Below are 23,262 nucleotides of genomic sequence, written 5' to 3'. Positions count from 1 at the left end.
GATGATGGCTCTTGGTGGATTTGTTCTGTAGCCTATTAGACCTGCACTCTGCTGCTCAACGTAGAGGCTAGTCAATTACTGCAACATGCTATTCTAATCAAATCAGATTGTGACTAAACATCAAAGGTACCCTAGGCTCTACAAGTTCTCCCTATAGAGACCCTACGGGAAGTCTACACTAGACCTACTGTCACAGCATGTGTATGATAATAACCCTCTCTCTTAGTCTACAAATGTTCAATTATAGGGTGTGGTTAAATGGTTTAGAATACAACATACCACCTCAATACCACTACAGCACCCTGCACAGAGTAAAAGCGTATGATTCTAACGGCAGAATCCTATTCGTTAACCATTATCAGGCACTGACTGTGCTCCCAATAAGGACTGTTACATCACTACACACTGACACGCCTTTTTTTCTGGCGCTGACGCAATCCAGGGAAAGTGGTCATGTTGGGGAGGGAGTGTCTCGTCCGTACGCACAGACAGCAGGGAGCAGCTGAAGCAAGAGGACTTCTGGTAACATTTCGCTGCATTGCTGAAAGTGCCATATTATCATTTAAGACTTGAAAAATTCTAGAATAGCATTGTATCAACGACAGCTAAAATGGTAGATCGCGAGCCACTGGTGCAGAAAGCCAGGCTGGCCGAACAGGCTGAAAGATATGATGATATGGCAGCAGCCATGAAATCGGTAAGTTCTGCTTTGGAATCATATTTCAGAGTTTAATAAGCGATCATATATATCCGCCACAAACAGTGTAATTTCCTCCCGTTTAAAATGATATATACATTTACATAACATAATAATTGCGATGTATCTATCCTATGGCAATCATCGTTGCCTGCTTATTGTATTCCATATTTAATTCGATGCATATTCGGTGTATTAAACATGCCCTGAAAGATCATTATTATGACAAAACCTTTAACTTGAATAAGACAGGTGATAGCCAACATATCATGCCGTTTACATTTTCGGGAACGTGACAGGCCCATAGGTTACTACAATACATATCCGTTTTGTTTTAATCCAGCAATTGTTTGCACCACATTCGTTAGCTAAATGAAAGACATGTTTATTGAAACATTGAGTTATGGTCAAGTATTACCTTATAGTATAAAGTGGTTGTCAGTGTGGCCACGGGCTGTCAGATGAAGGAAACAGAAACTGAATGCGGAATGTTTGATCTTGGGGCGGTGCCTTTTTTTGCCATGATGCTTTTTAATCAGCTAGACAGCATGGCAACAATGATGGGGAGTAATAACGGATACATCGTCTTGCTCTGGCGATGAAACCTGTTTGTTTACGTGTTGATCTAACTGAATTAAATGGGAAACGGATACTATTGGCAAGGAGAGGCAGGGGAAGCTTCGTGAAAAATGATGTGCTTTTGGGTAGACACCAGAGAGAACAAGCAATTCAGTGGTACTGTAGCCTTACTTTAAGCTACTGTTTAAGAGTGACATGGTTGGAGGTAGGGATGGCTCAATCCCCTGATTGTGATACTGATTTCTAACCATGACAATTTCCCGCGAAGATCCATTTTTATTAGTCCTATCTAACATTGTGAGGAAATAAATTTACGCACCACACACGAAGTCAGTAGCACGCGCTGCCTATATCGATTTTCGCAAAATACAAATGTGTCCGTAAAATATCATCCTGGGAACGTGAAACGTGGGTGGTAGCAGAAATCCTTCTAGAACGTTCTTTGGTTGTCCTATTGCAGTGGAGGCAGACTGGAGCGTGTTAGAATGGTCGGAATGGTTCTGAATTCCATCTCTAAGATAACCGGCATTGTTGCAGCCAGTGCTGTATCGTTGCATCCTCCTCGACCTCGTCAGAAGGAAGGCGTAGCAGGTACTTGTACGAGGCGTGTCGCAGAATGTGCCAAGGTGCAGTACCCGTATTGCACCATTTCAGGAATCGGACTCAGCACCTTTTTTTTTTATCATTGGCCTACTATTCAGACATGCATAGGGGGCTTGATTCAATCAGAATGATGATATTGACTATTCGGTGTATAAACACTAGCTGAGATAGTGGATGATATGGTCAGGTCAGTATGTGGTAGTGGTCCCTGGGCCTGGGATGTATGTCCAATGTAGTAGCCTGTCTAGCCTATCTCTTATCCTTACCAAACAAACATGAAGGTACAATCTACCCAACACAGTAGGTTGATGGCACCTTAATTGGGGAGGACGGGCTAGTGGTAATGGCTGGAGCAGAATCAGTGGATTGGGGTTTTAGGCTGGGTTTCTGTTTGGGGTTTTAGGCTGGGTTTCTGTTTGGGGTTTTAGGCTGGGTTTCTGTTTGGGGTTTTAGGCTGGTTTTCTGTTTGGGGTTTTAGGTTTCTGTACAGCACTTCAGCTGATGTAAGACGGGCTTTATAAATAAATACACTTGATTTTGGTTTCCATGTGTTTGATGCCATTCCATTTGCTCCGTTCCAGCCATTACTATGAGCCGTCCTCCCCTCAGCAGGCTCCACTGATACCCAGTAGTATATTCGGTCTCTATTACATCAATAGAATAGAGAGGGAAGAGAGCATAGCAGGCTATTCACCTTAATGAGTACACAAGCCAATAGTGATTGGCTATATCCACCTCTGAGGAGATGCTCTGTCACAGACTACTAGTCCATAGAGGGCATGGCATAATTGTATTTATTTTACTAGGCAAGTCAGTTAAGAACAAATTCGTATTTCCAATGATGGCCTAGGAACAGTGGGCAGAACGACAGATTTGTACCTTGTCAGCTCGGGGATTTGAACTTGCAACCTTTCGGTTACTAGTCCAACGCTCTAAACACTAGGCTACCCTGCCGCCCCCCCAATTGCCTTGAACAGGGCGCTCTAATGTTGAACCGTAGGTTGTCACTAACCAGTTGCTGTACTACACTGTAATAACACAGACACAGAGTCCATTGCAGAAGCTGGCTGTAGTATTAGCCAGCAAGTCAGCCAGTCAGTATGTCATGTAAAGGAATCATGTTCTCCAGGGTTAATAAGGTCAGTATGTAATGTAAAGGAATCATGTTCTCCAGGGTTAATAAGGTCAGTATGTAATGTAAAGGAATCATGTTCTCCAGGGTTAATAAGGTCAGTAGGTAATGTAAAGGAATCATGTTCTCCAGGGTTAATAAGGTCAGTATGTAATGTAAAGGAATCATGTTCTCCAGGGTTAATAAGGTCAGTATGTAATGTAAAGGAATCATGTTCTCCAGGGTTAATAAGGTCAGTATGTAATGTAAAGGAATCATGTTCTCCAGGGTTAATAAGGCCAGTATGTAATTTTAAAGGAATCTCGCTCTCCAGAATAGTAGGCCAATGTGGTGTGATTGTAGACCGCAGTCTGGGCTTTTGATATCAGGAAATGCCCATTGGTGCCTGCCATTGGTCAGTTCCAGTGCTATGAGACTGATGGTTTCTCGACACAGATAATTTGTTTACATAGCAGGTTAGGAGAACTAACGTGGAAAGCTAGGATAATTCATGTGGTAGGTTAGGTGAATCAGCGTGGCAGGTTAGGAGAATGAGGTTAAGGTTAGGAACAGGGTTAGGGTTAGGCCTAGCTACAATGGTACTGTTGTCAACAACTGTTGTCCCTGACGCGAAAGAAATGGCCACAGACAAATAGTGAGCATTGATGGAGGACTGGGTTTTGGGAAAATCTGGTCTAGCAGGTTGCTATAGGACCATGTGGTGGTAATGTCGGGGTGGGGGGTCCTCCCACCCTCTAAATAGAGGCTGACTCAGAGAGGGAGGGGAACCCTCATCCTAGCCTGACTACTCACCCTAAATTCTTCCGCTGCCCTGTCATTCGCTACATACTGTAATCTGAGACATCATTGAAGTCGTTTGTGGTGACGGGGCATGGAGGGTGTTGTATAAAAACAAAGTCATCAGTGATTGGATCATCTCCAACCGATCAGAGAATCAAAGCCAAGAAGAATTTTCACTTTACCCACCTACGTGTGTTCAGGCTCTGGCTCAACCCAACGCATCGGTTTCTGGACCAATCAGACGGGCCCAAAAGTGTTCGCATTCAGTGAAGGGTCAGGGAGGCTCCCAGATCCAGACTCATTGCAGAGAGGAAACTAACATCCGTACGCATTGCGTAGCGTTTGGCCGGATCAAGGTAGCCAGGCAACCCCCATCCCCATCCCCAGCCCCCATCCTTATCCTTATGCCTCAACCCCCATCCTAGTCCCCATCCTAATCCCCATCCCCAGCCCCCATCCTTATCCTTATGCCTCAACCCCCATACTAGTCCCCATCCTAATCCCCATCCCCAGCCCCCATCCTTATCCTTATGCCTCAACCCCCATCCTAATCCCCATCCCCAGGCCCCATCCTTATCCTTATGCCACAACCCCCATCCTAATCCCCAGCCCTCATCCTAATCCCCAGCCCCATCCTAATCCCCATCCCCAGCCCCCATCCTTATCCTTATGCGTCAACCCCCATCCTAATCCCCATCCCCAGCCCCCATCCTTATCCTTATGCCTCAACCCCCATCCTAGTCCCCATCCTAATCCCCATCCCCAGCCCCCATCCTTATCCTTATGCCTCAACCCCCATCCTAATCCCCATCCCTAGCCCCCATCCTTATCCTTATGCCACAACCCTCATCCTAATCCCCATCCCCAGCTCCCATCCTTATCCTTATGCCACAACCCCCATCCTAATCCCCATCCCCCATCCTTATCCTTATGCCTCAACCCCCACCCTAATCCCCATCCCCAGCCCCCATCCTTATCCTTATGCCTCAACCCCCATCCTAATCCCCATCCCCAGCCCCCATCCTTATCCTTATGCCACAACCCCCATCCTAATCCCAATCCCCAGCCCCCATCCTTATCCTTATGCCACAACCCTCATCCTAATCCCCAGCCCCATCCTTATCCTTATGCATCAACCCCCGTCCTAATCCCCATCCCCAGCTCCCATCCTTATCCTTATGCCACAACCCCCATCCTAATCCCCAGCCCTCATCCCCATCCCCAGCCCCCATCCTTATCATTATGCCTCAACCCCCATCCTAATCCCCATCCCCAGCCCCCATCCTTATCCTTATGCCTCAAACCCCATCCTTATCCTTATGCCTCAAACCCCATCCTAATCCCCAGCCCCAGCCCCCATCCTTATCCCACAACCCCCATCCTAATCCCCATCCCCAGCCCCCATCCTTATCCTTATCCTTATGCCTCAACCCCCATCCTAATCCCCATCCCCAGCCCCCATCCTTATCCTTATGCCACAACCCCCATCCTAATCCCCACCCCAGCCCCCATCCTTATCCTTATGCCTCAACCCCCATCCTAATCCCCATCCCCAGCCCAATCCTAATCCCCATCCGCAGCCCCCATCCTTATGCCTCAAACCCCATCCTAATCCCCAGCCCCAGCCCCCATCCTTATCCTAATCCCCAGCCCCATTCCCCATCCTTATCCTAATGCCACAACCCCTATGCTAATCCCCAGCCTAATCCCCATCCTCCATCCTAATGCCACAACCCCCATCCTAATCCCCATCCCCAGCCTCTATGTTGTGAATATACTGCCCATCCTGATAAATCCTCCCTCAGTATGTTGTGAATATACTGCCCCATCCTGATAAATCCTGCCTCAGTATGTTGTAGCATAGACAGTTATCACCCTTACTAGTAACATGAACCTGCTTTCATACCAACACAGTTACTAACTCTTGTTTTTTTCATGTTATACAACTTTTATCTATTGTATTTTTAGAAGCCTGCAGCAGCTGCAGGAGAGAGAGAGAGAGAGAGAGAGAGAGAGAGAGAGAGAGAGAGAGAGAGAGAGAGAGAGAGAGAGAGAAAAATGAATGGTTATATAACAACAAAGAGCTACTTGAAGCAACCCCCTCCCCTGACACACAGGGGAGGGTGTCTCTCCCTCTCTCTCCTTAACCAGCCATCCTCTAACAGCTCGTGACGTCAGGTAGCGCGTGCCGTCTCGGTGCTCTGCAGCCTGAGCAAAGGAGAGGGTCTGCAGGAGAGATGTCACTTTAGCTTAGAGATAAAGAGGGGAAACAAGGTAGCGAGACGAGAGAAAGGAAAGTAAGGGTGAGAGAGAGATGGGGAGAGAGAGAGAGGTGGGTGAGTGAGAGAGATGGGGAGAGAAAGAGAGAGGTGGGTGAGAGAGAGTGGGGAGAGAAAGAGAGAGGTGGGTGAGAGAGAGATGGGGAGAGAAAGAGAGAGGTGGGTGAGAGAGAGTGGGGAGAGAAAGAGAGAGGTGGGTGAGAGAGAGATGGGGAGAGAAAGAGAGAGGTGGGTGAGAGAGAGATGGGGAGGGAAAGAGAGAGGTGGGTGAGAGAGATGGGGAGAGAAAGAGAGAGGTGGGTGAGAGAAAGAGAGAGGTGGTGGGTGTGAGAGATGGGGAGAGAAAGAGAGAGGTTGTGGGTGTGTGTGATGGAGAGAGAGAGGTGGGTGGGTGTGAGAGATGGGGAGAGAAAGAGAGAGGTGGGTTGGTGTGAGAGATGGAGAGAAAGAGAGAGGTGGGTGGGTGTGAGAGATGGAGAGAGAAAGAGAGAGGTGGTGGGTGTGAGTGATGGAGAGAGAAAGAGAGAGGTGGTGGGTGTGAGTGATGAGAGAAAGAGAGAGGTGGTGGGTGTGAGAGATGGGGAGAGAGGTGGGTGGGTGTGAGGTGAGTGATGGAGAGGTGATGGTGTGAGAATGGAGGGAAAGAGAGGTGGTGGGTGTGAGTGATGGAGAGAAAGAGAGAAGTGGTGGGTGTGAGAGATGGGGAGAGAAAGAGAGAGGTTGTGGGTGTGAGAGATGGAGAGAGAAAGAGAGAGGTGGTGGGTGTGAGAGATGGAGAGAGAAAGAGAGAGGTGGTGGGTGTGAGTGATGGAGAGAGAAAGAGAGAGGTGGGTGGGTGTGAGTGAGTGATGGAGAGAAAGAGAGAGGTGGGTGGGTGTGAGAGATGGAGAGAAAGAGAGAGATGGTAGGTTTGAGAGATGGGAAGAGAAAGAGAGAGGTAGTAGGTGTGAGAGATGGAGAGAGAAAGAGAGAGGTGGTGGGTGTGAGAGATGGAGAGAGAGGTGGGTGGGTGTGAGCTGAGTGATGGAGAGGTGATGGTGTGAGAATGGAGGGAAAGAGAGGTGGTGGGTGTGAGAGATGGGGAGAGAAAGAGAGAGGTGGGTTGGTGTGAGAGATGGAGAGAAAGAGAGAGGTGGGTGGGTGTGAGAGATGCAGAGAGAAAGAGAGAGGTGGTGGGTGTGAGTGATGGAGAGAGAAAGAGAGAGGTGGTGGGTGTGAGAGATGGAGAGAGAAAGAGAGAGGTGGGTGGGTGTGAGTGATGGAGAGAAAGAGAGAGGTGGTGGGTGTGAGAGATGGGGAGAGAGGTGGGTGGGTGTGAGGTGAGTGATGGAGAGGTGATGGTGTGAGAATGGAGGGAAAGAGAGGTGGTGGGTGTGAGTGATGGAGAGAAAGAGAGAAGTGGTGGGTGTGAGAGATGGGGAGAGAAAGAGAGAGGTTGTGGGTGTGAGAGATGGAGAGAGAAAGAGAGAGGTGGTGGGTGTGAGTGATGGAGAGAGAAAGAGAGAGGTGGGTGGGTGTGAGTGAGTGATGGAGAGAAAGAGAGAGGTGGGTGGGTGTGAGAGATGGAGAGAAAGAGAGAGATGGTAGGTTTGAGAGATGGGAAGAGAAAGAGAGAGGTAGTAGGTGTGAGAGATGGAGAGAGAAAGAGAGAGGTGGTGGGTGTGAGAGATGGAGAGAGAGGTGGGTGGGTGTGAGCTGAGTGATGGAGAGGTGATGGTGTGAGAATGGAGGGAAAGAGAGGTGGTGGGTGTGAGAGATGGGGAGAGAAAGAGAGAGGTGGGTTGGTGTGAGAGATGGAGAGAAAGAGAGAGGTGGGTGGGTGTGAGAGATGCAGAGAGAAAGAGAGAGGTGGTGGGTGTGAGTGATGGAGAGAGAAAGAGAGAGGTGGTGGGTGTGAGAGATGGAGAGAGAAAGAGAGAGGTGGGTGGGTGTGAGTGATGGAGAGAAAGAGAGAGGTGGTGGGTGTGAGAGATGGGGAGAGAGGTGGGTGGGTGTGAGGTGAGTGATGGAGAGGTGATGGTGTGAGAATGGAGGGAAAGAGAGGTGGTGGGTGTGAGTGATGGAGAGAAAGAGAGAAGTGGTGGGTGTGAGAGATGGGGAGAGAAAGAGAGAGGTTGTGGGTGTGAGAGATGGAGAGAGAAAGAGAGAGGTGGTGGGTGTGAGTGATGGAGAGAGAAAGAGAGAGGTGGGTGGGTGTGAGTGAGTGATGGAGAGAAAGAGAGAGGTGGGTGGGTGTGAGAGATGGAGAGAAAGAGAGAGATGGTAGGTTTGAGAGATGGGAAGAGAAAGAGAGAGGTAGTAGGTGTGAGAGATGGGGAGAGAAAGAGAGAGGTGGGTGGGTGTGAGTGATGGAGAGAAAGAGAGAAGTGGTGGGTGTGAGGTGAGTGATGCAGAGAAAGGGAGAGGTAGTGGGTGTGAGAGATGGAGAGAAAGAGAGAGGTAGTGGTGTGAGAGATGGAGAGAGAAAGAGAGAGGTGGTGTGTGTGAGGTGAGAGATGGGGAGAGAAATAGAGAGGTGGTGGGTGTGAGAGATGGAGAGAGAAAGAGAGAGGTGGGTGGGTGTGAGTGATGGAGAGAAAGAGAGAAGTGGTGGGTGTGAGGTGAGTGATGGAGAGAAAGGGAGAGGTAGTGGGTGTGAGAGATGGAGAGAAAGAGAGAGGTAGTGGGTGTGAGAGATGGAGAGAGAAAGAGAGAGGTTGTGTGTGTGAGGTGAGAGTTGGGGAGAGAAAGAGAGAGGTAGTATGTGTGAGAGATGGAAGAAGAAAGAGAGAGGTGGTGGCTGTGAGTGATGGAGAGAGAAATAGAGAGGTGGTGGGTGTGAGAGATGGAGAGAGAAAGATAGAGGTGGTGGGTGTGAGAGATGGAGAGAGAAAGAGAGAGGTGGTGGGTGTGAGAGATGGAGAGAAAGAGAGAGATGGTAGGTTTGAGAGATGGGAAGAGAAAGAGAGAGGTAGTAGGTGTGAGAGATGGAGAGAGAAAGAGAGAGGTGGTGGGTGTGAGAGATGGAGAGAGAGGTGGGTGGGTGTGAGCTGAGTGATGGAGAGGTGATGGTGTGAGAATGGAGGGAAAGAGAGGTGGTGGGTGTGAGAGATGGGGAGAGAAAGAGAGAGGTGGGTTGGTGTGAGAGATGGAGAGAAAGAGAGAGGTGGGTGGGTGTGAGAGATGCAGAGAGAAAGAGAGAGGTGGTGGGTGTGAGTGATGGAGAGAGAAAGAGAGAGGTGGTGGGTGTGAGAGATGGAGAGAGAAAGAGAGAGGTGGGTGGGTGTGAGTGATGGAGAGAAAGAGAGAGGTGGTGGGTGTGAGAGATGGGGAGAGAGGTGGGTGGGTGTGAGGTGAGTGATGGAGAGGTGATGGTGTGAGAATGGAGGGAAAGAGAGGTGGTGGGTGTGAGTGATGGAGAGAAAGAGAGAAGTGGTGGGTGTGAGAGATGGGGAGAGAAAGAGAGAGGTTGTGGGTGTGAGAGATGGAGAGAGAAAGAGAGAGGTGGTGGGTGTGAGAGATGGAGAGAGAAAGAGAGAGGTGGTGGGTGTGAGTGATGGAGAGAGAAAGAGAGAGGTGGGTGGGTGTGAGTGATGGAGAGAAAGAGAGAGGTGGGTGGGTGTGAGAGATGGAGAGAAAGAGAGAGATGGTAGGTGTGAGAGATGGGAAGAGAAAGAGAGAGGTAGTAGGTGTGAGAGATGGAGAGAGAAAGAGAGAGGTGGTGGGTGTGAGAGATGGAGAGAGAGGTGGGTGGGTGTGAGGTGAGTGATGGAGAGGTGATGGTGTGAGAATGGAGGGAAAGAGAGGTGGTGGGTGTGAGAGATGGGGAGAGAAAGAGAGAGGTGGGTGGGTGTGAGTGATGGAGAGAAAGAGAGAAGTGGTGGGTGTGAGGTGAGTGATGCAGAGAAAGGGAGAGGTAGTGGGTGTGAGAGATGGAGAGAAAGAGAGAGGTAGTGGGTGTGAGAGATGGAGAGAGAAAGAGAGAGGTGGTGTGTGTGAGGTGAGAGATGGGGAGAGAAATAGAGAGGTGGTGGGTGTGAGAGATGGAGAGAGAAAGAGAGAGGTGGGTGGGTGTGAGTGATGGAGAGAAAGAGAGAAGTGGTGGGTGTGAGGTGAGTGATGGAGAGAAAGGGAGAGGTAGTGGGTGTGAGAGATGGAGAGAGAAAGAGAGAGGTTGTGTGTGTGAGGTGAGAGTTGGGGAGAGAAAGAGAGAGGTAGTATGTGTGAGAGATGGAGAGAGAAAGAGAGAGGTGGTGGCTGTGAGTGATGGAGAGAGAAATAGAGAGGTGGTGGGTGTGAGAGATGGAGAGAGAAAGATAGAGGTGGTGGGTGTGAGAGATGGAGAGAGAAAGAGAGAGGTGGTGGGTGTGAGAGATGGAGAGAGAAAGAGAGAGGTAGTAGGTGTGAGAGATGGGGAGAGAAAGAGAGAGGTGGTGGGTGTGAGAAATGGAGAGAAATAGAGAGGTGGTGGGTGTGAGAGATGGAGAGAGAAAAAGAGAGGTGATGGGTGTGAGAGATGCAGAGAGGTGATGGGTGTGAGAGATGGAGAGAGAAAGAGAGAGGTGGTGGGTGTGAGAGATGGAGAGAAAGAGAGAGGTGGTGGGTGTGAGGTGAGAGATGGAAAGAGAAAGAGAGAGGTAGTAGGTGTGAGAGATGGAGAGAGAAAGAGAGAGGTGGTGGGTGTGAGGTGAAAGATGGGGAGAGAAAGAGAGAGGAATTAGGTGTGAGAGATGGAGAGAGAAAGAGATGTGGTGGTTGTGAGAGATGGAGAGAGAAAGAGAGAGGTGGTGGGTGTGAGAGATGGAGAGAGAAAAAGAGAGGTGATGGGTGTGAAAGATGCAGAGAGGTGATGGGTGTGAGAGATGGAGAGTTGGGGAGAGAAAGAGAGAGGTAGTAGGTGTGAGTGATGGAGAGTTGGGGAGAGAAAGAGAGAGGTAGTAGGTGTGAGAGATGGAGAGAGAAAGAGAGAGGTGGTGGGTGTGAGAGATGGAGAGAGAAAGAGAGAGGTGGTGTGTTTGAAATGGAGAGAGAAAGAGAGAGGTGGTAGGCGTGAGTGATGGAGAGAGAAAGAGAGAGGTAGTAGGTGTGAGTGATGGAGAGAGAAAGAGAGAGGTGGTGTGTGTGAGATGGAGAGTTGGGGAGAGCCAGGGACATGTAGAATGAGTCCTACTCTTGTGTCAGTCCTATATTAGCCTATGTCCAGCCTTGTGAGGGGTTACAGAGGTGGAACACAATGAGTGAGGTGGGAGCTTCTTAGTCCTCCCCCTAACTCCTCCCCCTAACTCCTCCACTAACCTCCTCCCCTTGGGAACACCCTCTTATAGGCTTTTACTACTTTTATCTCACGTCTATAGACATCAGACATGTGTGTGCCTGAGGAATGATGCAGAATAAAACAGCCATTAGCCCTCCGAGAGAAATAATTGATCTTTTGGATATCTGTTGCTTTTGTTGTTTGGTGTTGACAGCAGCTAGTGTGGGGATGAGTCACGAGAGAGCTAGGGACGATTGATGAGCTTTACGGGCAGACAAAGGACTCTATTGTGATCCCTGCACCACAGCTCCCGTTAGTCCTTTCAGTTTCACCCCAAATGCTGCTTAAACACTCCCAGGCTCCGTCAAACTGCACACAGACATATCAAAATGGCATCCACAAGTTCACCTGACTCTGGGGAGGAAGATAAAGGGCCTCAATTCCAAAATCCCAAAGTATCCCTTTAAAACTGCAACTTATTGTTTGAAGCCCCATGGCATAATGTGTAGAATTGCAGGAAATGAACTCTCAGACATAATAGTAATTTAAAAAAATCTGTTGTCGAGAGGGGGGGCAGCTAAAATGTTTTGCTCAAAAATGTCCTTTACGGCTTCCAAAAGGCTAGGGCTGGTTCTGACTGTATGTGTGGGTAGGGATGTGCATAAGCAGACCCGCGAACCACTGTGGCCCCTCATGAGTTCAGATTTTTCTGTGGCCCCCCACCCCCATCAAAGTTGCCCATCCCTGAATTAGCCCATAAACCAGTGATAACTTTTTCAGCGGGAACCCCATTTTTTTCTGCTAGAATTTCTGGGAACCCCAAATCGAATGACGACCTTAATTTCAATCCATTTTTACATTTTTTTTTTTTTTTTTTTTACCTTAAATTCATTGCATTTTCATCTCTTATCAAAATAAAAATAAACCAATAAATACTTGTACTTAATAAAATAGTATTTTTCTATTTATCTTTCACTAAAAAACATTTGTATAATGTCCCATAAAATAATATTTTTTTGTTCCTAATTTTGGCGATCCCACTGTAGTTTCCCCTGACCCGGACATTGAATATCACTTCCGTAGAGGGGATCGTCTTCTACACATCGATTTGTGGACTGTATATGTGTGTTTGTGTGTTAGCTCATTCTAACCACTAACCACTACCCCACTATACCCCAACCCACTACCCCACTATATCCCATCCACTACCCCACTATATCCCAACCCACTACCCCACTATACCCCAACCCACTACCCCACTATATCCCAACCCACTACCCCACATATATCCCAACCTACTACCCCACTACACCCCAACCTACTACCCCACTATATCCCAACCCACTACCCCACTATATCCCAACCCACTACCCCACTATACCCCAACCCAACCCACTACACCCCAACCCACTACCCCACTATACCCCAACCCACTACCCCACTATACCCCAACCCACTACCCCACTATATCCCAACCCACTACCCCACTATACCCCAACCCACTACACCCCAACCCACTACCCCACTATACCCCAACCCACTACCCCACTATACCCCAACCCACTACCCCACTATACCTCAACCCACTAACCCACTATACCCCAACCCACTACCCCACTATATCCCAACCCACTACCCCACTATACCCCAACCCAGTACCCCCACTATACCCCAACCCACTACCCCACTATACCCCAACCCACTACCCCACTATACCTCAACCCACTACCCCACTATACCCCAACCCACTACCCCACTATACCCCAACCCACTACCCCACTATACCCCAACCCACTACCCCACTATACCTCAACCCACTACCCCACTATACCCCAACCCAGTACCCCACTATACCCAAACCCACTACCCCACTATACCCCAACCCACTACCCCACTATACCTCAACCCACTACCCCACTATACCCCAACCCACTACCCCACTATACCCCAACCCACTACCCCACTATATCCCAACCTACTACCCCACTATATCCCAACCCACTACCCCACTATATCCCAACCTACTACCCCACTATATCCCAACCTACTACACCACTACACCCCAACCTACTACCCCACTATATCCCAACCCACTACCCCACTATACCCCAACCCACTACCCCCACTATTTCCCGACCCACTATACCCCAACCCACTACCCCACTATACCCCAACCCACTACACCCCAACCCACTACCCCACTATACCCCGACCCACTACACCCCAACACACTACCCCACTATACCCCAACCCACTACACCCCAACCCACTATATCCCAACCCATTGTACCCCAACCCACTACCCCACTATATCCCAACCCACTATACCCCAACTCAGTACACCCCAACCCACTACCCCACTATACCCCAAACCCACTACCCCACTATACCCCAACCCACTACCCCACTATACCCCAACCCACTACCCCACTATACCCCAACCCACTACCCCACTACCCCACTATACCCCAACCCACTACCCCACTACCCCACTATACCCCAACCCACTACCCCACTACCCCACTATACCCCACCCCACTACCCCACTATACCCCAACCCACTACCCCACTACCCCACTATACCCCAACCCACTACCCTACTATACCCCAACCCACTATCCTACCGTATTACCTACACTGGTCATTGTCCTTCTCTCCTTGGCAGTATATCCAGCTGTGGCTACAGATGGTAGAGTATGGCTGACCAATACAAAGCACATCTCTGTCAGTTCGCATCCCTCCCTGTTAGCTGGCCACTAGCAAGTCATCTAGCTAGAGGGGAAGGTTGGGATTGGCCGGATATAGGGGGAGGGGAAGATAAGTTGTTTTGACATTGAAGGTACTTTATCGATGAAGGAGTGTAGTGTTATTTATCCTTATTTCACAAGTTGACTGTTTTACAGAAACAACCTGGGGAAGAATGAGCCAATTGGAAGCTGGGGATGATTAGGTGGCCATGATGGTATGGGGGCCAGATTGGGAATTTAGCCAGGACACCAGGGTTAACACCCCTACTCTTACGATAAGTGCCATGGGATCTTTAGTGACCACAGAGAGTCAGGACACTCGTTTTAACATCCCATCCGAAAGACAGCACCTTACACAGGGCAATTTCCCATTCATTGCCCTGGGGTATTGGGATCTCCACAGACTAGAGGGAAGAGGGCCCCCTACTGGACCTCCAACACCACTTCCAGCAGCATCTGGACCAAACAGGACCGGTCCTGCTTTGCTTCAGAGGCAAGCCAGCAGTGGGATGCAGGGTGGTATGCTGCTGGCAGGAGGAGTTAGGTGTGAAATCAGTATTTATGTCTATTAATGTTGTCTGTGTGTTTGAGGATAGGCATATATATACCTGTGAGAGGTACAGTATCATTAGTTAAACATGGTGTTTTATGTATTCAATTTTTTCTTTGGGAATAAACAGGTGATTTGATGACTCAATGTATTCACGACCTATACTGAGAGAGCGAGTTTGGAGGGTGGATTTTGTTTCTTGGGTACCCAGTCCATGGCTCCGAGAACAAAAAAATAAGAAATCCCACTTGGATTTCTGGGTAGAAGAGGAAACCAATGAAGGCAAAGTCATGTCTTTTTTATAAATTGTATATTTTTTTATCAAAAGGGGCTGAAGTCATCATAGGCAGCTTGGAATGTTAGGCTTGGCTATGACTCACAGATTACTTGCTCTGATTCTGGAAGTGGACTGTAAGCTGCGATCTGATTCTGGACGGGTTCTAGAACCCGTCTTATGTGGTTTAGGGGAAGGAGATTATGCTGCTATAATGGATCTGGGAAATGGATCTGTTCCAAACTATAGAGAGAGAGAGAGAGAGAGAGAGAGAGAGAGGGCGCTGAGAAAGATTAGACAATAAATTAGAGTGAGCAATCTCCTCCCTTCTCAATCAAATGAAAGCTGACATGGAAAGATAACAGGAGTGATTTATGCCTAGACGTCACTGGATAGGCAGGCCTGGTTAGGGTTAGAGTGTAGTGTTGGGCTGGTTAGGGTTAGAGTGTAGTGTTGGGCTGGTTAGGGGTAGAGTGTAGTGTTGGGCTGGTTAGGGGTAGAGTGTAGTGTTGGGCAGGGCAGGGCTGGTTAGGGGTAGAGTGTAGTGTTGGGCAGGGCTGGTTAGGGGTAGAGTGTAGTGTTGGGCAGGGCTGGTTAGGGGTAGAGTGTAGTGTTGGGCAGGGCTGGTTAGGGGTAGAGTGTAGTGTTGGGCTGGTTAGAGGTAGAGTGTAGTGTTGGGCAGGGCTGGTTAGGGGTAGAGTGTAGTGTTGGGCTGGTTAGGGGTAGAGTGTAGTGTAGTGTTGGGCTGGTTAGGGGTAGAGTGTAGTGTTGGGCTGGTTAGTGTGTAGTGTTGGGCTGGTTAGGGGTAGAGTGTAGTGTTGGGCTGGTTAGTGTGTAGTGTTGGGCTGGTTAGAGTGTAGTGTTGGGCTGGTTAGGGGTAGAGTGTAGTGTTGGGCTGGTTAAGGGTAGAGTGTAGTGTTGGGCTGGTTAGGGGTAGAGTGTAGTGTTGGGCTGGTTAGGGGTAGAGTGTAGTGTTGGGCTGGTTAGGGGTAGAGTGTAGTGTGGGCAGGGCTGGTTAGGGGTAGAGTGTAGTGTTGGGCTGGTTAGGGGTAGAGTGTAGTGTTGGGCTGGTTAGGGGTAGAGTGTAGTGTTGGGCTGGTTAGTGTGTAGTGTTGGGCTGGTTAGGGTAGAGTGTAGTGTTGGGCTGGTTAGTGTGTAGTGTTGGGCTGGTTAGAGTGTAGTGTTGGGCTGGTTAGGGGTAGAGTGTAGTGTTGGGCTGGTTAAGGGTAGAGTGTAGTGTTGGGCTGGTTAGGGGTAGAGTGTAGTGTTGGGCTGGTTAGGGGTAGAGTGTAGTGTTGGGCTGGTTAGGGGTAGAGTGTAGTGTTGGGCAGGGCTGGTTAGGGGTAGAGTGTAGTGTTGGGGCTGGTTAGGGGTAGAGTGTAGTGTTGGGCAGGGCTGGTTAGGGGTAGAGTGTAGTGTTGGGCTGGTTAGGGGTAGAGTGTAGTGTTGGGCAGGGCTGGTTAGGGGTAGAGTGTAGTGTTGGGCTGGTTAGGGGTAGAGTGTAGTGTTGGGCAGGGCTGGTTAGGGGTAGAGTGTAGTGTTGGGCTGGTTAGGCGTAGAGTGTAGTGTTGGGCAGGGCTGCTTAGGGGTAGAGTGTAGTGTTGGGCTGGTCAGGGGTAGAGTGTAGTGTTGGGCAGGGCTGGTTAGGGGTAGAGTGTAGTGTTGGGCTGGGCTGGTTAGGGGTAGAGTGTAGTGTTGGGCTGGGCTGGTTAGGGGTAGAGTGTAGTGTTGGGCTGGTTAGGGGTAGAGTGTAGTGTTGGGCTGGTAAGGGGTAGAGTGTAGTGTTGGGCTGGTTAGGGGTAGAGTGTAGTGTTGGGCTGGTTAGGGGTAGAGTGTAGTGTTGGGCTGGGCTGGTTAGGGGTAGAGTGTAGTGTTGGGCTGGTTAGGGGTAGAGTGTAGTGTTGGGCTGGTTAGGGTATTTCTTATTGTTGTTGCATTATCGAGAAGGAACCTGCAAGTGAGCATTTCATTGGACGATGTATACCATGTGTATCACGTACATACAACTAATACAACTTGAAGCTTGAGTGTTGTGTCGTGCTGGTTAGGGTAGGTAGGGGTCTCCAACCATGTTCCTGCAGAGCTACCCTCCTGTAGGTTTTTCGCTCCAACCCCAGTTCTAACTAACCTGATTCAGTTTATCAACCAACTAATTATAATAATCAGGTGTGCTAGATTTGGGATGGAGTGACAATTTACAGGATCCGGGTTAGAGAGTCAATTATATGATATGTTGGCCATATCGCCCAGCCCTAATATCGCCCATGGTTGGGTCATTGTTTTCCAAGTGACTAAATGTTAACTTTGTCTGTCTTTTTTGATAAAACATTTCAATTCAAGTGATATGTTTCCGTTCTTCTACCAACACTGGAAAATGGCAATATATACCCTAAAAGGTTAGTGTGCTTTTAGGTTTGGCTGTAAACTGTCATAATCAAACAGCAGAACTGTAGCTTTGTTTTCTCGGGATCCCTCAGGCAACAGGCCAAGAGCACTGCAAAGAGCCTTAAAGCAAGCAACCAATCAAGTGGGCTTAATTCTGTGCTTTTTTTAAAGATCACCAAAATCTCTCTAGTTTAGGAGGTTTAGAATATAACTTGTTTTTGTGTGTGTGTTTGTCATAGACAAACACATTCAGTAGGGCTACCATCAGACAAAGAGGGCTTGGTGTGAACTATAAAGTCACTACCAGGGCCCCCATGCTCTGGCAGTGGAATTAAGGCCCTAGAGAGGAATGAAGGCCCTGAAACGGAGGGTCTGTGTCCCAAATGGGACTCTAATCCCTATATAGTGCACTACTTTTGCCCAGAGCCCTATGGCTGCCATTTGGGACACACTCGAGTAGTAGGCTTTATATCCAGAGCAGAGGGGTTAAGTATGTAAAGATGGCTGTGATGTGTGCTACACTGCATGGTCTCCTCTCTGTGAGGGTATAAAGAAATTAAACCCTGTAGTCAGACAGACACAGGCCTGTGGAAACAAAACAAAACAAGCTTTCAGAGCAGGAGAAAGCCAATGAGCAGCCAGGGAGGGACATGACGTCAGCTTACGACAGATAGGCGTGGTCCAGCCCCGGCCTGAAGCTGTTGGATGCCATGACAGTCAGTGATCACTGGTGTAGAAGATCATGGGAGTTATCCCACCTCTGACCTCTATCGTTGTGTGAATCATCATGAATGACTAACTGTGCATTCCAATTGCCTCCTTAGTTTTCCTGGTTCAGCATAGAGTATGTTATCTTGATTTTCCTAGCTGCTTTTTAACTCAATATTTCTTTGTTTATCATGACGAGCTATGTAGGTTATATTGATATAAAACGGTGTTTCAGCCAGTAAGGGAACACATGGCGAAATGAACATATGGCACGGCCAAGTTTTCAAATCTGCCAATAGGAGTCATTTACAAGATAAAAATACTGTTCTAAGGTACACGGTATATTATGAATATAAAATACTGTTTTAATGTAAACTGAATATTGAAAATATGAAAATTCTGTTTTGAGGTAAAATCGATATTATATATATGAAAAAACTGCAACACCGAGCCGTTCCTGTTCCTATTTTCCCCTCTCTGTCTCCTAGGTGACAGAGTCGAACGAGGCCTTGTCCAACGAGGAGAGGAACCTGCTCTCTGTGGCCTATAAGAACGTGGTGGGGGCGCGGCGCTCGTCCTGGCGCGTCATCTCCAGCATCGAGCAGAAGACCTCGGCGGACGGCAACGAGAAGAAGATGGAGATGGTGCGCGCGTACCGCGAGAAGATCGAGAAGGAGCTGGAGACCGTGTGTCAGAACGTGCTCAACCTCCTGGACAACTTCCTGATCAAGAACTGCAACGACACACAGCACGAGAGCAAAGTGTTTTACCTGAAGATGAAAGGCGACTACTACCGCTACCTGGCCGAGGTGGCCACGGACGAGAAGAGGGTCGGCGTGGTGGAGTCCTCTGAGAAGTCCTACAGCGAGGCCCATGAGATCAGCAAGGAGCACATGCAGCCCACCCACCCCATACGCCTGGGTCTGGCCCTCAACTACTCCGTGTTTTACTACGAGATCCAGAATGCACCTGAGCAGGCCTGCCACCTGGCCAAGACCGCCTTCGATGACGCCATCGCTGAGCTAGACACCCTGAACGAGGACTCCTACAAAGACTCGACCCTCATCATGCAGCTGCTACGAGACAACTTGACACTGTGGACGAGCGACCAGCAGGATGACGATGGTGGCGAGACCAATAACTAGAGAGTCCCTAAAGAGACCTCCGTGTCCTGTTTCAGCCAATACACACAACACGCCCACGCGCTCACAAATGACAACAAACAAAAATGAAACAGTTCTTAGAAATGTTAAAATGTTGGCTGGTGGAACTTTGGCAGCCACTTTTGCCGATGATACTACAGCAGCTGCAGTTCTTTATTTTTCCCAACGAATATAAAAAGTGAAGAAACTATTTAATTAAAAAGAGGAGTAGGAGGGGAGATGAGTTTAGTTTGTAGTATAGTTAAAAAAAAAAAAAGATAAACCCCTCCCTTCTTGATTGCCTCTGCATCTTTTGTCAAAACACCATTTGAGAATGAAGAAGGTCTGTGGTCAGTGAGTCAGTCAGTCAGTGAGTCAGTCAGTCAGTCAGTGAGTCAGTCAGTCAGTGAGTCAGTCAGTCAGTCAGTCAGTCAGTCAGTCAGTCAGTGAGTCAGTGAGTCAGTCAGTCAGTGAGTCAGTCAGTCAGTCAGTCAGTCAGTGAGTCAGTGAGTCAGTCAGTGAGTCAGTCAGTCAGTCAGTCAGTCAGTGAGTCAGTCAGTCAGTCAGTCAGTGAGTCAGTCAGTCAGTCAGTGAGTCAGTCAGTCAGTCAGTCAGTGAGTCAGTCAGTCAGTCAGTCAGTCAGTGAGTGAGTGAGTCAGTGAGTCAGTCAGTCAGTGAGTCAGTCAGTCAGTCAGTCAGTCAGTGAGTCAGTCAGTCAGTCAGTCAGTCAGTGAGTCAGTCAGTCAGTCAGTCAGTGAGTCAGTCAGTCAGCCAGTGAGTCAGTCAGTCAGTCAGTCAGTGAGTTAGTCAGTCAGTCAGTGAGTGAGTGAGTCAGTCAGTGAGTCAGTCAGTCAGTGAGTCAGTCAGTCAGTCAGTGAGTCAGTCAGTTAGTCAGTCAGTCAGTCAGTCAGTCAGTCAGTCAGTGAGTCAGTCAGTCAGTCAGTCAGTCAGTCAGTCAGTGAGTCAGTCAGTCAGTCAGTCAGTCAGTCAGTCAGTCAGTCAGTGAGTCAGTCAGTCAGTCAGTCAGTGAGTGAGTCAGTCAGTGAGTCAGTCAGTCAGTCAGTCAGTGAGTCAGTCAGTCAGTGAGTCAGTCAGTCAGTCAGTCAGTCAGTCAGTCAGTCAGTCAGTCAGTGAGTCAGTCAGTCAGTCAGTCAGTCAGTCAGTCAGTGAGTGAGTCAGTCAGTGAGTCAGTCAGTCAGTGAGTCAGTCAGTCAGTCAGTCAGTGAGTCAGTCAGTCAGTCAGTCAGTGAGTCAGTCAGTCAGTGAGTCAGTCAGTCAGTCAGTCAGTCAGTCAGTCAGTGAGTCAGTCAGTGAGTCAGTCAGTGAGTAGAGTGTGGCTGTTAGAGACCAAAAAAATTAAAAAAAATAAAAAAATGTATCACCTCGCAAAAAAAAATAAAGAGTTGCAAACAGTTTCCTGATAGGGTGAAAGAGCTATGGTTTCTCTAGCCAGACACCTCAGACTTACCACCATGGGCATCTAGAAGTATGTCTCACCCTGTAATGGTAATCGTTGAGCGAAGTCAGTTATTGTTTGTGGTTATTGAACATAACCCAATGATTTGTTCCCATGATCTCAGCAATTGGTTTGGACCCAGTCATCTAGAGTACTGTAACGTAAGCAGGAGAAAACAGACAGACAGTACAGTCCTCTCATGCACTGATACGCTACACAGTCCTCTCATGCACTGATACGCTACACAGTCCTCTCATGCACTGATACGCTACACAGTCCTCTCATGCACTGATACGCTATACAGTCCTCTCATGCACTGATACGCTACACAGTCCTCTCATGCACTGATACGCTACACAGTCCTCTCATGCACTGATACGCTACACAGTCCTCTCATGCACTGATACGCTACACAGTCCTCTCATGCACTGATACGCTACACAGTCCTCTCATGCACTGATACGCTACACAGTCCTCTCATGCACTGATACGCTACACAGTCCTCTCATGCACTGATACGCTATACAGTCCTCTCATGCACTGATACGCTACACAGTCCTCTCATGCACTGATACGCTATACAGTCCTCTCATGCACTGACACGCTATACAGTCCTCTCATGCACTGACACGCTATACAGTCCTCTCATGCACTGACACGCTATACAGTCCTCTCATGCACTGATACGCTATACAGTCCTCTCATGCACTGATACGCTACACAGACACAAAACATTTTCAAGTACACTGTTATCATTATTATTACTATTATTATTACTCACTCCTTACCGAGGTTGTCAAGGGTGCCATATTATTAGAATATCAAAAATATGCTAATATAATGAAAATGAAAACGCTAAAACGTTACCAAATTAAATTATTTTGTAGAGGGGATCATTTGATGTCGTAAGGCAACAGAATTTTGCCCTAAATTAAGGTACATTTATGTTTACAATAATTACTTATTGTAGATCTCTGAAATGACACACAGTTGACTGGAACCACGCGTTCCACGATACACCTTTATTTTGGGCGCTGGCCAATATATAAAACAAGTTTTGTTTTTCTTCTTTCTGTTAACCTTTTTAATTGTCAAGAAATACATTTGCCTATCATACTGTTCCTTGAGTGTAAAACAATAACTACTCCAATAGCAGGGTAGCCTAGTGGTTAGAGCGTTGGACTAGTAACTGGAAGGTTGCAAGTTCAAACCTCCCTACTTGACAAGGCACAAAACTGTCGTTCTGCCCCTGAACAGGCAGTTAACCCACTGTTCCTAGGGCCGTCATTGAAAATAAGAATTTGTTCTTAACTGACTTGCCAAGTTAAATAAAGGTAAAATATTCTCCATATTATAATACTGTGCATGCTGGTGAAGTATTTACCTACAGTAACTTGACTGCCTTACTATGAACTTATACTGTAGACGTGATGTAATTCATATGAACATGACTGGATTTCAATCTGATTTATTTTCTATTTATACTTTATATTGGATTGTTTGAACATTTATTTTTGAACATTTGTTTTTCTTTTCTCCACTTGCTGGAAGTACACTATACCAAAAACAGTGATTGTTAACATTAAATCGATCTGTAATGGACATTGCTATTGTGACATGCAATTCTTTTATTTGGTTTCTACTAAATAATAGGGGAGGGGGAGGCATGATGGGAGGGGAGGGGAGGGGAGGCATGATGGGAGGGGAGGGGAGCGGAGGGGAGGGGAGCGGAGTGGAGGGGAGGCATGATGGGAGGGGAGGGGAGGGGAGCGGAGGGGAGGGGAGGCATGATGGGAGTGGAGGGGAGGGGAGCGGAGGGGAGGGGAGGCATGATGGGAGGGGAGGGGAGGGGAGCGGAGGGGAGGGGAGGCATGATGGGAGGGGAGGGGAGGGGAGCGGAGGGGAGGGGAGGCATGATGGGAGGGGAGGGGAGCGGAGGGGAGGGGAGGGGAGGCATGATGGGAGGGGGGGGAGGGGAGCGGAGGGGAGGGGAGGCATGATGGGAGGGTGGGGAGGGGACCGGAGGGGAGGGGGGGCATGAGGGGAGGGGAGCGGAGGGGAGGGGAGGCATGATGGGAGGGGAGGGGAGGGGAGCGGAGGGGAGGGGAGGCATGATGGGAGGGGAGGGGAGGGGAGGGGAGGGGAGCGGAGTGGAGGGGAGGCATGATGGGAGGGGAGGGGAGGGGAGGGGAGGCATGATGGGAGGGGAGGGGAGCGGAGGGGAGGGGAGGCATGATGGGAGGGGAGGGGAGGGGAGCGGAGGGGAGGGGAGGCATGATGGGAGGGGAGGGGAGGGGAGCGGAGTGGAGGGGAGGCATGATGGGAGGGGAGGGGAGGGGAGGGGAGCGGAGGGGAGGGGAGGCATGATGGGAGGGGAGGCATGGGAGGAGGGGTGGGAGTATGAGGGGAGGGGAGGCATGGGAGGAGGGGTGGGAGTATGAGGGGAGGGGAGGCATGGGAGGAGGGGTGGGAGTATGAGGGGAGGGGAGGCATGGGAGGAGGGGTGGGAGTATGAGGGGAGGGGAGGGGAGGGGAGGGGAGGGGAGCGGAGGGGAGGGGAGGCATGATGGGAGGGGAGGGGAGGGGAGCGGAGGGGAGGGGAGGGGAGGCATGATGGGAGGGGAGGGGAGGGGAGGCATGGGAGGAGGGGTGGGAGTATGAGGGGAGGGGAGGGAACCAAAACACCAGTGTTAGCTT

At 49.1% G+C, this 23,262-nt stretch overlaps 1 protein-coding gene across 1 annotated transcript; it reads left to right on the top strand.

The window, feature by feature from the left end:
- The first annotated feature begins 427 nt into the window (after window positions 1–427).
- On the top strand, window positions 428–22,169 carry LOC109878643 (14-3-3 protein gamma-1-like). Its single transcript, XM_031808338.1, has 2 exons — window positions 428–697; window positions 18,456–22,169. Exons 1-2 carry the CDS (start codon window positions 611–613, stop codon window positions 19,110–19,112), a joined length of 744 nt encoding a protein of 247 aa, XP_031664198.1. The 5' UTR covers window positions 428–610; the 3' UTR covers window positions 19,113–22,169.
- Window positions 22,170–23,262: the final 1,093 nt, after the last annotated feature.

The sequence above is a fragment of the Oncorhynchus kisutch genome, linkage group LG28 (assembly GCF_002021735.2).
Source record: "Oncorhynchus kisutch isolate 150728-3 linkage group LG28, Okis_V2, whole genome shotgun sequence".
Taxonomy (NCBI): domain Eukaryota; kingdom Metazoa; phylum Chordata; class Actinopteri; order Salmoniformes; family Salmonidae; genus Oncorhynchus; species Oncorhynchus kisutch.
Note: the sequence above shows the minus strand (reverse complement) of the source record. Positions and strands in the feature narration are given on the sequence as shown.